Consider the following 15,931-nt stretch of genomic DNA (forward strand, 5'->3'; position numbering starts at 1 on the left):
GATATCTCCTTTCTGACCGAGAGACCACAGACAGATCAGAGCATCTCCCTGAAATGCGTCATGCCAACCATTGAGTGCCTGGACTTGCCAAAAAGGCCTTTGAGGATTCTGGAGTTAAATTCAAAACATAAAATAGGGGACCAGAAGTGGTGGCTTACACTTGTAATCCTGGTACTTTGGGAAGCCAAGGCAGGAGGATCACTTGAACCCTGGAGTTTGAGACCAGCCTGGGCAACATAGGGAAACCTCATTTCTTTAAAAAAAAAAAAAAGAAAAAGAAAAAGAAAGAAAGAAAGAGAAAGAAAGAAAGAAAAAGGAGGAGGGAGGAAAGGCAGGCAGGCAGGCAAGCAGTCGTGATGGCAGACACCTGTGATCCCAGCTACTTGGGAGGCTGAGGTGAGAGGATTGCTTGAGCACAGGAGGTCAAGGCTGTGGTAAGCCATGATGGTACCACCGTACTTCCAGCCTTGGCAACAGAGCTAAATCCTGTCTCAAAAAATAAACTAAAATAGGGTAGGTGAGGACTTTGAAGTGAAGGGCTCCACTGTAAGCAAATTAAATCCAGTTTGTGGTAAACCCAGTTTGTTCACATGCATCCACATAGCCATGATAAAAATACGTGGGAAAATGTCACAGGTTTGGGGGTTGAAGCAGTCTGAGCTTTTTCTCTCTTGTTTTTGTTGCGTTTCTTTTACTCTCTCTGTTTCGTTGATTGGCTGAAGAGGTTGGTGAGGCCACCCCAGAGTAGCATCTAGTCTTCTGTGAAGGGCGTTTTCTTTACCTGTCTACGTTTGTAAGACAACGGTTTCTGTGGAAACCTTGGTAAAATTTCCAAAATACTGTGCTACATGCTGCCTTTCAATATTCCCAGTAGTAGCCTACAAGTTTCCATGTAAACTACAAATTATAGCTTGTTGATCAGCTCCGAGTCCGGTAACTTTTTTTTATGGAGGCTTCAGTGCTTTCCTTTAATTAATATAGTATCACCACTGGGATTATTAAGCATAAAACCCTCTAGATCCATCAGGGATCACAAACGTTAATGGTATTAGAATCACCTGGAGAGCTTATTTAACAGATGCTGCGTTAGCTGCACCTCCAGAATCTGATGCCTGAGGTATGTGGCAGACTCAGAATCTACCCTTCTGTCAAGCACTGCAAGTGATACTTCTGCTGGCCGGCAGAGGCCTGCTCTTTGAGACACACTGCTGCTGAGAGACATATTCTGTAGTTAGAATTCCTCTTATCTCAGCTTTAATTTGTTTTCATATGCAACTGTTAAAGGCCAGGGGGTAGAATGCAAATTCAATAGCAACGGGGTGACCTGGGTGACCGGGGGAGAAAGGGATATGGTAGTTCCTAGGAGCCAAAAATTTTAGAGCTGGGGCCAGCAGAGGAGATGATTGAAGAAAGGTGCTGGTCTGAGTGACCACAGAGGAAGCTGGAGCCAGGGATGAGAAGGGAGCCTGCAGAATCCCAGATGGCTCCTGCTATTGCTTTATCTGCTTCTTTTGTTCTGCACTAGAGGAGCCTGGATGAGGACCCTGAAGGGTCTCCACAGTCAAGAGTTGGTTCCACCTTAGCCCCAATCTACCATGTCCCTATGATCTAGAAAAGACGTCCAGTATACACTGAAGCAACGGAACAAAGAGGTTTGATACATAGGCTCTGCCTTTGGTACTTACTGTTGGTGTGGCCCTCATCGAGTTTCTTAACCCCCTCAGAAACTCAGTTTCTCGTCTATTTAATGGGTACAGTAATAACATTTATCCCGTAGGGTTGTTGTGAGAACTAAATTAATACATGTAAGGCACTTATGACACTGTCTGCCATGTAGTAAGCATTTGATAAGCTTTCACTGTTTTTTACTTAAAGCTTTTCCTTTCATCTGGCCAGAGGTTTTCCTGTGTTACCCAGGCTGATTTCCTATTTAATTCAGAAATGCTGGGTAGCTTCAGGGGGCATTCTCTTACCATTTATCCACAATGCTGAGTTCTCTGCTGTCCTGAGTCCTCAAAAAATAGAAAACTAAGAATGCAAAATTCTCTCTCAATGAAATACTCTGTATGTAGGGGGTTATCTGACACTGATGAGTTCCCATTGACATTTTAAAAGCACTTCGGATTTGAGTATTTTTTAATCCTGATTCCAAGCTAGTTTTATTTATGTGTGTCAGAAATAACTTGAATTGTTGCATCTGTTTAGCTCATCTGGATCCCCCTTGACAGATGGCTTGCTGCAGTATGTATGAGCTTTCAATTTATAAGCTGGGCTACAGCTTATAAAAATAAATCATTTCTATCCAAGGGTATTTAAAAATTTTTTTTATCTTAGAATTTTGACTTCAGTAACACAGGGAACAAATGGTTAGTAATTAAGTCACACTGGTACTTTTAGCCCAAGTTCATTGGTCTCCTAAAAGTAAACGTGAAAAGCAGCTGTATAATGATCTCCTCTGCCCTCTTCCCCTTTACCTATAAGGTAAGTGCATAGATGGATTGAAAATGCGATGTACTAAATCTCTGGAGGTGAGAGAGGAATGGCCTCTCAATTCAGTCTCAGAAGCTCCTCTGAGTCCTATTAATGCCAATCCCGGTGGTAGCTCTGCCATCTGTCATCGCAGCCAGACAAAGGAAGTGTCCCATTGGTGGCCATCATCTGAGTAAATTAGGAGGGGGTTGGGCAAAAGGCCAGAAGGAAGGCCTGTGCAGCCTTGAGAAGAGAATTCACACTGTTGGCACGATGATGCCCACGGGAGCCCTTTCGGCAAAAATTGAAAATGTGGAAGTAAACAAGCCTGTGTAGTTTCTGTGTTCTGTTTCAGTTTCCTATGTTGTGTGTGTGGGTACAGGTATTTTACAATGGTGAGAATGTGGAAAATAATGAATAAAAATGAAGGATTTTTATTTTCATAGGTGCATGATTTCTAGCAAGTGAGTTCCCAGAGATCGATACAGGAGAGCTCTTTTAAACAACCAATCAGGCCATGAGAAGGCTGGGGATGGGAGGCCAGTGGTTCCTCTAGCAGAATATTCTATCTGGCAGAATTAGCAAGGGACTTGTTATAAGGAAATGTGATGCATCCTGTACACAGAGTCCCCAGAGATCATGAATTTATCCAAAGTACACAAAGACCTCTTACTTTTCTCTCAGTTGTAATTTTTCCCAGACCTCTTCTCAAGCAATTTTCATTTTCACCTCTGAAAGTTAACTATGTTTATTTCTATATAAAGCAGCAATTTCTTTTATTTCTCCCAAACTCATCTTCGGGGCCATCATTTTGCCTGTGACCTGCTACTTCTTGCTAGTCCTGAGCGTCTGCCCTGCCCACACTGAGGTATCCTGTCTTCATTTGTGCGTACACGAGCACCTTTGTAATAAAACTCACATGCCCTTTAGGAATTGTCATCAGAGCCAGAAGAAGGACTTGAAGTATGTAATTATTCACAATACTTGAAACATGAGCATTTTGCTTTTCCCTGTTTTTCAGATTATATCCAATTTTAGCTATATCCTGGAATTCATCAGATAATCATGACACATGCCTTTGATTTGAAATGCTAAAACTTCTCTCTTTGTATTTCTCAGGGCACTTTGTCTCAGAGTTTACAAGTTGGTTAACAGATATTTCTCTGAGTTAATATGTGTCAAAAACAAGCTGGTATCTGGAACACAGAAATGAACATGACACAGTTCCCAGTCTCAACAAAGTCATAGTCTAATGGTCATCTAATTCAGTAAAACCACATGTCGTCTTCTTTCTACGTTTATGATCACATGTTCCTGTCTGTACTTGTCACACTGGATCGCTTCCTAAGGCATAGTCTATCACTTCGGAAGTAACAATGACAAGAGAGGCCCTTTGAGAAGCTATATCAATTTGTTTTTAAGCCTTAAGAAGGTACTTTGTTAACTCAAATAATTATGACTACTTAATAAATAAGTAAATATTTTCAGTTCAGTAAATGGCCTCCTCATAACCCAAGCACTTAATGTGGTTTCTAGATATCCCTAAATTACTTAGGGAGAGACATGAAGAGATGCTAACTCATGAGCCCTGTTTTTATTGGCTCGCATCTGGAATGAGGGGACATTGAATATGTATGGCCAAGAAGACTGATAAAGCAAACTGTGTATTTCTTTTATTGATCCAAAATTCATCTTCTTCAAGGCCATGATTTTGTGCTGTCCCATGATGGTTGCTGAATGACTTTGTGGAGCATAACTGCACATCTATGCACCTGCACTGGCTGTCAAAGTCTGGCCCAAAGTCATTGCACCCATGTGGTAGAGGGGCCCACAGCACAGATCAGCTACGATGCTAATTGGCAACTCTGCAGAGTAAGAGATTTAAAATATTATATTTGCATATTTCAATCATGAAAGGTTCATTATAAGGTAGAAGTATTTTTTCCTGAGTTGAAAAAATAACACTTTTCGTCAGATTGTTGTCATTTACTATGTTAACTAAGGGTGATATTTAATGAAGAATCCTTTTACAATGACTTATCCTCGAATTGTATAAACTCCCACAAAGTAAAAGGATAAAATTTTCATTATAATATCATTTCCGACAACCAGTAAGATTCATTAAAAGCCCCCAAATCGAGAAAGAGGTAATCCCACCAACGTCATGCAGTGATTTCTCATTAGAGGCGATAGTGAGATATTTCAACAAGGAGATTAATAGAAATAATGTATGGATCCTTACCTACCTCCTTGGTGTTTTACTTTGTGCTATGTAGTTGAAACAACAGGGAAAGCTGCAAAAGCTCTCATATGATTAATGCTGAAATACCAACCCTCTGGTTACTGTCGATTGTGTATTCACAACAACACACTTGGGAAAATGGCTACAGAAGCATGTTCTATTCTGCTCTATTTTGTCTTAAATCCTTTCTTCGTAGGTCATTTCAGGGACTCAAATGTATTTTTTATGGTAAACAGTGTTTCTCAGAACATGTAATTTTTTTTTCAGAAAACCTTTCTCCTTCTAAAAATTGTATATTCCATCTTCTTTGCTCTAATGTTGAGATTCCCTGGCCCAGCATAAAACACTAAGATTTAGGCAATGTTTATTTCACAGACTCATCAAAGAGACTCTTAGGGCTGGGAAGAAATCTTAAGGCTTATCTAGCTCAACTCCCTCACTTTATAGACAAGAACACGGGGGTTGGGTTGCCCTCCCTGACTTTACCTTCTGCTTTGCCACATCTGATAGGGCAAAAGGAAGTTTTTACGGAGGAGAAATCATTACCAAGGTAACAACACAGTGCATGGGAAAAATGAAAGGATAGATGACAGAGAAAGATGAACTTCGTTCCTCTGTAAACAGACAAATGAACTAGAGGTCATGTCAGGTGGGCAGAAACAAACACAAATAGTAAGAAGGGCCATTTTATCTACCGTTTTAGCAGCTTCAAGTTTCAGCTGAATGAGAGAGAAGGATGCTGCTGCATCCTCGGAAGGGAGAAGAAGGGAAATGTGACATGAACGGCCCGCCTGCCTCACTGCTTCCCTTCCTCTCTGCACTTCCCTACCCCCACACGGCCTGTCTTCTGTGAGGGAGAGGTAGGGACATGATCCCTTGTTCTTTAGCTTCAAAATTCATAGATATAAAAGATCTTTTTTCAGGGCCAATACTACTGCAAGCAGTAGACAAACTAAGGATTTTTAACATGTTAAATATGCATATTCACAAAGCATATTTACCTAGAGCCACACACTGGGTCCTCTTGGATATTGGATAACTGGTCCCATGCCATCTTCCTGTTATTGTCAGTATTTTGAAATGCATACTGTTTTATCCCAACAGAAAAAATAGGTAATGTGATCACCTTTAGGATGGATCTCTGTTACAATCCTTACCTCTGCTTCTCTCTCTCTATTGCATCACCAAGATCCTATATTATCTGGATTGAAGAAGTAGAGAAAAGAAATTGGAGAAATAATACCACCCTACATTTTTGGCAAACAATATATTTCAGAGAATTTTCAAATACAACAACATTGTGTTTTATCCTCACAAATAATCTTTTGAGGTAGTTACACTGGTATTATTCTCCATTTCACAGAATAAAAAAATTGGATTCTATACACAACCAGTAAGTAGACAGATTTGGGGGAGGAGGGCAGAATTACGGAAGTGGAAGGCATCTAGTTCAGTTTCCTCAATTTGAAAATAAAACAACTGTGGTCTAGAGAGGCTAAGCAGGTTACCCAACGGTCATATGCTTTAAGTTTAGTGTTCGGAGGAGACGCCCATCTGCTATTTCCAGCCTGCAGCTTTGTCACCATGGTGCTCCCTTTCTCAAACCAGTAAAGATGTGTTGGAGTAGGTGCTGATATCCATTAACTGATGGTAGGCCACACTGTCTTCAATTGCTCCTTCTCCACCCCATCTAAATGTTCAGACTTTAGGACGTATGAGAAATAATAAAAACTGATCCTTAGGTGTGCAGGTTTAGTTGTCAGACTGACCCAGCACTATTCAATTGGTAGAAAAATAATTGAATAGTGCTGTAAAAAGTTTTTTGGGAGAAAGAAACCTTCGGGAGTCAAAAAAAATAGTGGGAGCCAGGTATGGTAACTTGAGCTTATAGTCCTAGCTACTTGGGAGGCTGAGGAAGGAAGATTGCTTTTGTCCAGGAGTTCAAGGCTACAGTGAGCTACAATTGCACCACTGCCCTCCAGCCTTGCAACAGAATGAGACCCTAACTCAAAAAAGGAGATGGTGGTCAGTCATACAAGAACAAGGACCTCCCCCACCTTCCGCTGCCCATCCCAAATCGGGTCTGGCTTTGTAACACATAGAGTTTACAGCAAGAGAATCAATATAAAGCTCCTACAATAGAGGAGAACCCAAAGCCCCTCCTTCAACTTGCTTTCTGTCATGGAATCTACAAATGAGAGCCTCCTTAATACTGGATAAGAATATCTGAATTTTTTCATTTCTCTGTTTCTCATCCCTTTCCTGCCTTTTTCCATTCTTTTCCTTTTCTCTCCTCTTAGCTGCTTTCTTCCACATCATCTCATCTTTTTCTATGTGCTGTTCTACCTGCAACATATTGAAAGCATAAACTAAAATAAACATAAAATTTTCCAAACTGTTTTCTGTCCTGCTTGTTCTTCAAGGACCACATGAACTGTTCCTTCCTCAAAATCTTTCCTGCAGAGAGTATCCTTCAGGGTTTTTTTTTTTTTCATTTTCTCAATATCTACAGCATTTATGGTTTGTATCACTCATTTGGCACCTCTCAGATGTAGCCTCTTATTATTTATCTGTTGATCTCTGTCCTGTTCCCCCAACAAGATGACAAATTCCTTTCTGAAAGGCAGAAACGTATGTCTTCAGCATCTACCAAGGTGTCCTACACACAGTCTATTATAGTGGATCCTTAGTATGGACCTGTTTTAATTTTGAAAATCTCATGGGTGGTTTGAACTTAACAGCCCCAGATGCTAGAAATATTTTATCATATCTGAAACAACATTCCCAATACTCAGTGACTTTCCAGTTGGACATGCCAAAAAAATCATTTAGACAAGAGTTTTCATTTCAAATACTATGAACTATATAGCTGAACAATGTCAAGACAGCAGAGTTACTATTTCCCCTCATATAGTTTAGGTAAGTTCTCTTCATAGAGGAGCAAGTTGGACATTCTCATGCAAATAAAAAAGTTATCATTGTTTAGGCAAGGCTTTTGTGATAACAATTATGACAATTACTGGGTCCCTATTATGTACCAGACACTGTCCTTAGCTCTAGTAATTGCATGAAATTCTGACAACTTTAATAAATACTGTATTTTCTGCATATAAAGAAACTGGGCTTTAGAGAATTCAAAACCTGGCCCAAGATCACACAGCTAGTAATTTTGGAGCCAGAATTAAAACCATTTAGCCTTACATATAATAGGAGCTTTAAAATACGTAATTTTGATGATAAAATACTTTACTAAACTCCTCAGTTACGTCTCTTATGTATTTATGCAGCTATATATTTTGTTAGACTGTATGTTGCAAAATACATAATCATATGAAGCAGTAACAATAATGTTAAATAATGTTACTACAAATACAAAGAAAAAGTTTTGGCACAATACATAAAATCATTGTAACTAAAGCTTCTGGAACCTGGTACATATGTCCCCTAACTTACTATAACAAACCTATGTGGCAGGTATTACTATATTATTATAATATTCAAGATACTGTAAAACTTGCAGTAATTGATAATAAAAAATTATAATAGAATCTAGTATCACTTGAAAGTTTTTTCACTTTTTTTTCCATTTGTAGAAATCATAATAAAAATCATAATGGACTCTAGTACACCTGAAAAGTTTCTCCATATTCTTTCCATTTGCAAATGTAAAAGTATCATTTGATAATAGATCATTAAATATCTTATTTATATAAGATATTAAATACTACAAAGAAATGTTAGTAGTTGCAATCTCTTCAAATATGTCTTTTCAAGCAGTTCATAAGGTTTGGTTACATTTGTGTCTGATAAATGCATTCTGTTCAATGAGAATTTGATGCAATTATTTTTAAAGTCTTGAAATGAATGCTTAAGGATTATTGATCTGAATCACATCAACTAATGGTTTAATCAACAGGTCACCTACCAACAGCAATATGAATTCATTTGATATACTGCTGTGCTTGCACTGCAAAATGATTTATTTCTTTCCCAGACATAATTATAAAACTGTAAGAGATGTTCAATCATACATTGAACTTTTCTAAGGATTTCATTAGACTGTTTTTTCACATTAATTGAAATGTTCTAGAGGATAACCCACATGGAACCAAATTCGGGTATAGCTGTGGTGCCTATAAAACAAGGAGACTTAATCTTGTTAGTATAAATTCCATAAATTACTGGCTCGGGGACCTACAGTTTTGTTCTCATATGCCCAGAATCCATTTAGTAAATTCCCTTTGCCAATTCACTTAATGGCAGCATAGCACTCTCAGAAAATTGTTAACCAGTCTAAAACATTAACAATTTATGCTATTATACCATTATCTTCATTTTACTGGAGAAAAAACCCTATTGCAATTTTATGGCCCTTTGATTAATGCAGCATTTCTTTTTTAATGCAGGCAAGTGGTTTAACTATGGAATTATCTTCCTCGTCTTGATTTTGGATCTTAATATGTGGAAGAACCAAATATTTTATAAACCTCATGAATATGGGCAATATATCGGCCCAGGGCAGAAGATATATACAGTGAAGGACTCAGAAAGCTTAAAAGATTTGAACAGAACCAAGCTATCCTGGGAATGGAGGTCCAATCACACTAACCCTCGGACTAATAAAACATATGTCGAGGGAGACATGTTCTTACACAGCAGGTACATAGGAGCCAGTCTTGATGTCAAGTGTCTGGCCTTTGTTCCAAGCCTGATAGCCTTTGTGTGGTTTGGATTCTTTATTTGGTTCTTTGGACGTTTTTTGAAAAATGAGCAAGGCATGGAGAATCAAGACAAAACTTACACTCGCATGAAAAGAAAGTCTCCATCAGAACATAGCAAGGACATGGGAATCACTCGAGAAAACACCCAGGCTTCAGTAGAGGACCCTTTGAATGATCCTTCTTTGGTTTGCATCAGGTCTGACTTCAATGAGATCGTCTACAAGTCTTCCCACCTAACCTCGGAAAACTTGAGCTCACACTTGAACGAATCTACTAGTGCAACAGAAGCTGATCAAGACCCAACAACTTCTAAAAGTACACCTACGAACTAGACTCACACAAAGCAACCCCAAGTATAACTAACTTTAAAAATTTAGTCTTTCCTTTTGTATATGTAAGGTTTACGTAGCGTTAAGTAAAAATATGAACAATGCCACAACGGTGCTCAACATGCTTTTTCTAGGATTCATTGTTTTCTATTTGTATTATAATACACGTGCCTACTGTATACTTAACAGTCCTCTAGAGATTGCTTTTCACAATTGCACAAGCTATTACTGACTTTACAGCATAGTAGATGATTAGCTGATGACCCATGTATCTGATGTTCAACCATAGTGGTGCCTTGAGACATTAAACTGTTTTTAACTGTACCAGAAATGAAGTGTGGAACAGTTATCTAACCTATTTCACATGGGCATTTTGTATACAACTATTTTGATCTACACTTGATGTCTGAGCAGAAAACAGAAATAGCTAAATGTGACTCAGGAAGTATCTCTTGGTTTCTCATTCAGCAGCAGAGTTGGTGACTTTGACAACTGAACTGCAGAAAAACATGATGATCACATTTTAATTTTTATTGGCTGTCTGCCAAATATAAATACAGATGCAGAATTCAGTAATAGGAGAACTATACCCCAACATGGGTCACTACTCAAGAAATGTGACTTTCTCCCACCAGTAATTGCAATTAGGTGATAATACCTAATTATGTTTTTCTAATTAAAGATAAATTGCTACTTGATTAAAAATCCTGCCCTTCACCTTTGGGAACAAAGGTTAAGATACACAGTTGGGTGAACTCTCAAATTTATTGGCATTTACACAAAGCCACAGACAACCAAGGAACTGAAGTTTTCATCATGTGAGAGAAGCACAGCCCACCATTTACAATATTTGTACATCTTTCTGCAAATATGGCTCTGGATAGTGAAAAGTGAAAACCATATGCCAACCCTGAGCAAGGGAACTCCTCAAAAACCATGCAGCGGAACCTTGTCAGGTAGAAAAGCCGTGCATGAAAGAATTTGTTTAGTGTCTTGTTTTGCGTGTGTGTTTTTTGTTTTTGTTTTTTTAAAAACTAAATATTGCACATTAATAAATAAGAATTATACATCAGCTATTATGTGATGTTTTTTGTTTAATTGTATCTTAGCTTAATAAAAGTCCATTTTCATGTGGTTTTTTAAGCTTGATGCTAGGCGAGTTAAGAAAAGGCACACTGCCAACTTGCTTTCAGTTTTGTTCCATGAATTGGGATTACATGTCTTGAGAGGGTGAAGGGAGATCACTTTTAAGGAAAAATTATTTTCCTGTCACACACTGATATAGCTGCATTTTGTCTTTATGATTTTTTAAATCTCTTTTGTTTTGATCTATCTGCTTTTAAGCTTGCAGCACACTGAATTTAGCATGCATAATAGAACTATGCGTTTATCTGTCACTTGAGAGCCAGCTTTAATAAACATCTTTACTAAGCATTTGGAACCATGCCCCCACTGTTTCTTTTACCTTTAATAGCCATGCATGGTGCTATTTAGAATCGTAAACATATCTGGCACACACAAAAAAATGCAGAGATCAAGCTCACTCTAGTAACCCATTACCTATACTATCAAAAGGAATTTACCATACCATGTCTGATAGGTGCCAACAAGGGCTATCACTAAAGTTTTGCAGCCTAGAACATTCAACTTTTAGCTGTGGGACATGTAAATAATACCACCTAGTACCACATTTTTATTTATTCTGAAAGTCGTTGTCTTGTAAAATGAATAAGTTGATTTACAAAGCAGACGTTTATAATCAGTATGCATGTCCTATAAAAATTTGAGAATTTTTACATGGGTATTAAGGGATAATGTTTTAATGAGAAAATCTAATAGAAGTAAGACCAGGGATGCTGGGAAGATGGCCGCCTAAGAACAGCTCAGGACTTCAGCTCCCAGTGAAAGTGCAGAGGGTGAGTGGACGCCGCATTTCCAGACGAATTTTTATTGCCCACAGACCAGGAGATACCCAGGCGGAGGGGTCACCAGCACCGCAGTCCTGGCTGGCGCGGCTGCTTTGGCCCCCGCGGGGCTGATTTGGCCCGCGCGGGGCTGCTGTGACCACGCCCTGTCGCAGCAGTTCTCCGTACAAAAGCCACTGGTCTGGGAGCCCTCTTAGCTGGCGAGCAGAGCCCTGAGAGGGCAGAGTTGCCCATTCATCTGAAATAGCGAGCCAGGCCAGGAGATTCCTAGGCAAAAAATCCGCCAGGAGCCTCGGCAGGCGCAGCTGTTTGAGCCAACTCAGTGAGTCGCGGCATGGGAGATCCCGGCGCCTTTTCAACAAGCGACTGGAACACTGGGTCGTTCAACTTAAAAAATAAAAAAAAGACTCTGAGTCAGGGAGCCAGGTGATCAGGCTCGGTTGGTCCCACCCCTACCCCCAACGACGACAACAAAAACAGTAATTGAAAACTCTCTGGGTTGAGTGTTTCACAGCAAGCACAGCTGAACCCAGGATGGTCCGGCTCTGTGGGGGAGGGGCATCCACCATTACTGAGACTCTCCACCACTACCGCAACCCGCCGTTGCCGAGGCAACCTGCCACAACAGAGAGAGTCCGCCATAACAGAGGCGGGGCCACCATTGCCGAGACAGTTCCAACTACGCACATATAAACAGGACTGCAGGGAAGAGCTCAGGGCAGCTGGGTGGAGCCCACAGCAGCTAAGCGAAGCCTCTGTGGGCAGACAGTGGCTAGGCGTGCTGCTAGCTGGGCAGGGCAGACCTGAAAGAAAAATCAAAAAAGGCAGTAGCACAACAGAAAGTCATAAAGCCCCAACTCCCCGGGACAGAGCACCTGGGAACAAAAAGCTGTTTATGAGTTCAGCTGCAGCAGACCTAAACGTACCTGCCCAGCAGCTCTGAATGAACAACGGAGCTCACAGCTCAGGACTTAAGCCCCAATAAAAGATAGACTGTCTCCTCAAGTAGCTCCCTGACCCCCATAGATCCAAAGACTTGCCTCATAAAGGAGAGAACGGACTGACAGTTGGCGAGCATCCTTCTGGGACAAAGATAGCGGAAGAGAAAACTGGTAGCAACCCTTACTGTTCCGCAGCTGCTGCAGGTGATCCCCAGGCAAGCAGGGCCTGGAGAGGACCTCAGCAGTCCTACAGCAGAGGGGCCAGACTGTTAGAAGGAAAGCTTAAAAAAAAAAAAAAAAAAAAAGTAACTTCAGCATCCACGAACTAGAAGCTCACTCAGAGACCCAATCTGAAAGACAGTAACTACAAAAACAACAGGAGGATAAACCCAAAAAATGGGAAGAAACCAAGCTGGAAAATACTCTTCAGGATATTATCCAGGAAAACTTCCCCAACCTAGCAAGGCAGGCCAATATTCAAATACAGGAAATACAGAGAACACCACAAAGATATTCCTCAAGAAGAGCAACCCCAAGGCACATAATCATCAGATTCACAGGGTTGAAATGAAAGAGAAAATGCTAAGGGCAGCCAGAGAGAAAGGTCGGGATACCCACAAAGGGAAGCCCGTCAGACTCACAGCAGATCTCTCAGCAGAAACCCTACAAGCCAGAAGAGATTGGGGGCCAATATTCAACATCCTTAAAGAAAAGAACTTGAAACCCAGAATCTCCTATCCGGCCAAACTAAGCTTCATAAGTGAAGGAAAAATAAAATCCTTTGCGAACAAGCAAGATCAAAAGAGACAAAGAAGGATATTACATAATGGTAAAAGGATCACTGCAACAAGAAGAGCTAATGATCCTAAATATATATGCACCCAATACAGGAGCACCCAGATACATAAGGCAAGTTCTTAATGACTTACAAAGAGACTTAGACTCCCACACAATAATAGTGGGAGACTTTAATACCCCATTGTCAATATTAGACAGATCAACCAGACAGAAAATCAACAAGGATATCCAGGACCTGAACTCAGACCTGGAACAAGCAAACCTAATAGACATTTACAAAACTCTCCACCCCAAATCCACAGAATATACATTCTTCTCAGCACCACATCACACCTACTCTAAAATTGACCACATAATTGGCAATAAATCACCCCTCAGCAAATGCAAAAGAACGGAAATCATAACAAACAGTCTCTCAGACCACAGTGCAATCGAGTTAAAACTCAGAATGCAGAAACTAACTCAGAACCGCACAGCTTCATGGAAACTGAACAACTTGCTCTCGAATGTTGACTGGATAAACAATGAAATGAAGGCAGAAATAAAGATGTTCTTCGAAACCAATGAGAATGAAGACACAACATACTATAATCTCTGGGACACATTTAAAGCAGTCTCTAGAGGAAAATATATAGCAATGAGTGCCCACATGAGAAGAAAGGAGAGATCTAAAATTGACACCCTATCATCAAAATTGAAAGCCCTAGAGGAGTGAGATCAAAAAAACTCAAAACCTAGCAGAAGACAGGAAATAACTAAGATCAGAGCAGAACTGAAGGAAATAGACACACAAAAAACTCTTCAAAAAATCAATAAATCCAGGAGCTGGTTTTTCGAAAAGATCAACAAAATAGACCACTAGCCAGATTAATAAAAAAAGAGAGAATAACCAAATTGATGCAATAAAAAATGATAAAGGGGATATCACCACAGATTCCACAGAAATCCAAACCATCATCGGAGATTATTACAAACAACTCTATGAGCATAAACTATTAAACCTGGAAGAAATGGATAAATTCCTGGACACTTGCCTCCTCCCAAGCCTAAACCAGGAAGAAGCCAAAACCCTGAACAGACCCATACAAGGTCTGAAGTTGAGGCAGCAATTAGGAGCCTACCACCCAAAAAAAGCCCAGGTCCAGATGGGTTCACAGCCGAATTCTACCAGACATACAAAGAGGAGCTGGTACCATTCCTTCTGAAACTATTCCAGATAATCCAAAAAGAGGGAATCCTTCCCAAATCATTTTATGAGACCAACATCATCCTGATACCAAAACCTGGCAGAGACTCAACAAGAAAAGAAAACTTCAGGCCAATATCCTTGATAAACATAGATGCAAAAATCTTCAATAAAATACTGGCAAGCTGATTGCAACAGCATATCAAAAAGCTTATCCACCATGATCAAGTAGGATTCATCCCAGGGATGCAAGGCTGGTTCAACATACACAAGTCCATAAACGTAATTCACCACATAAACAGAACCAAAGACAAAAACCACATGATTATCTCAATTGATGCAGAGAAGGCCTTTGATAAAATTCAACAGCCCTTTATGCTAAAAACCCTCAATAAACTAGGTATTGATGGAACGTATCTCAAAATAATAAAAGCTATTTATGACAAACCAACAGCCAATATCATACTGAATGGGCAAAAACTGGAAGCATTCCCTTTGAAATCTGGCACTAGACAAGGATGCCCTCTCTCACCACTCCTATTCAATATAGTACTGGAAGTTCTAGCCAGAGCAATCAGGCAAGAAAAAGAAATAAAGGGTATTCAAATAGGAAAGGAGGAAATCAAATTGTCTCTATTTGCAGATGACATGATTGTATACCTAGAAGACCCCATCGTCTCAGCCCAAAATCTCCTGAAACTGATAAACAACTTCAGCAAAGTCTCAGGATACAAAATCAACGTGCAAAAATCACAAGCATTCCTATACACCAGTAATAGACTTCAAGAGAGCCAAATCAAGAACGAACTGCCATTCACAATTGCTACAAAGAGAATAAAATACCTAGGAATACAACTAACAAGGAACGTAAAGGACCTCTTCAAGGAGAACTATAAGCCACTGCTCAACGAAGTAAGAGAGGACACAAACAGATGGAGAAACATTCCATGTTCATGGTTAGGAAGAATCAACATCGTGAAAATGGCCATACTGCCTAAAGTAATTTACAGATTCAACGCTATTCCCATCAAGCTACCATTGACCTTCTTCACAGAACTGGAAAAAGCCACCTTAAACTTCATATGGGACCAAAAGAGAGCCCGCATAGCCAAGTCAATTCTAAGCAAAAGGAACAAAGCAGGAGGCATCACACTACCAGACTTCAAAGTATACTACAAGGCTACAGTAATCAAAACAGCATGGTACTGGTACCAAAACAGAGATATTGACCAATGGAACAGAACAGAGGCCTCAGAAGAAATACAACATATCTACAACCATCCGATTTTCTACAAACCTGACGAAAACAAGCAATGGGGA

The 15,931-nt window shown here is 39.9% G+C and overlaps 1 protein-coding gene across 5 annotated transcripts in view; it reads left to right on the top strand.

Moving 5' to 3' along the window:
* TMEM117 (transmembrane protein 117) overlaps positions 1 to 10,833 on the top strand; it is a 515,768-nt gene extending 504,935 nt beyond the window's left edge. For 4 of the 5 annotated variants that reach the window (XM_074403160.1, XM_039461745.2, XM_039461746.2 and 1 more), the window contains one exon: positions 9,118 to 10,833. In XM_074403160.1, the coding sequence (XP_074259261.1) occupies positions 9,118 to 9,764 (647 nt within the window). In that variant the 3' untranslated portion in view covers positions 9,765 to 10,833. Of the gene's footprint in view, positions 1 to 3,588; positions 9,094 to 9,117 lie in introns of those variants that run through there. The other variant, XM_074403163.1, reaches the window with a different exon arrangement.
* The last annotated feature ends 5,098 nt before the right edge of the window (positions 10,834 to 15,931 follow it).

Source organism: Saimiri boliviensis, chromosome 7 (assembly GCF_048565385.1).
Source record: "Saimiri boliviensis isolate mSaiBol1 chromosome 7, mSaiBol1.pri, whole genome shotgun sequence".
Classification (NCBI taxonomy): Eukaryota; Metazoa; Chordata; class Mammalia; order Primates; family Cebidae; genus Saimiri; species Saimiri boliviensis.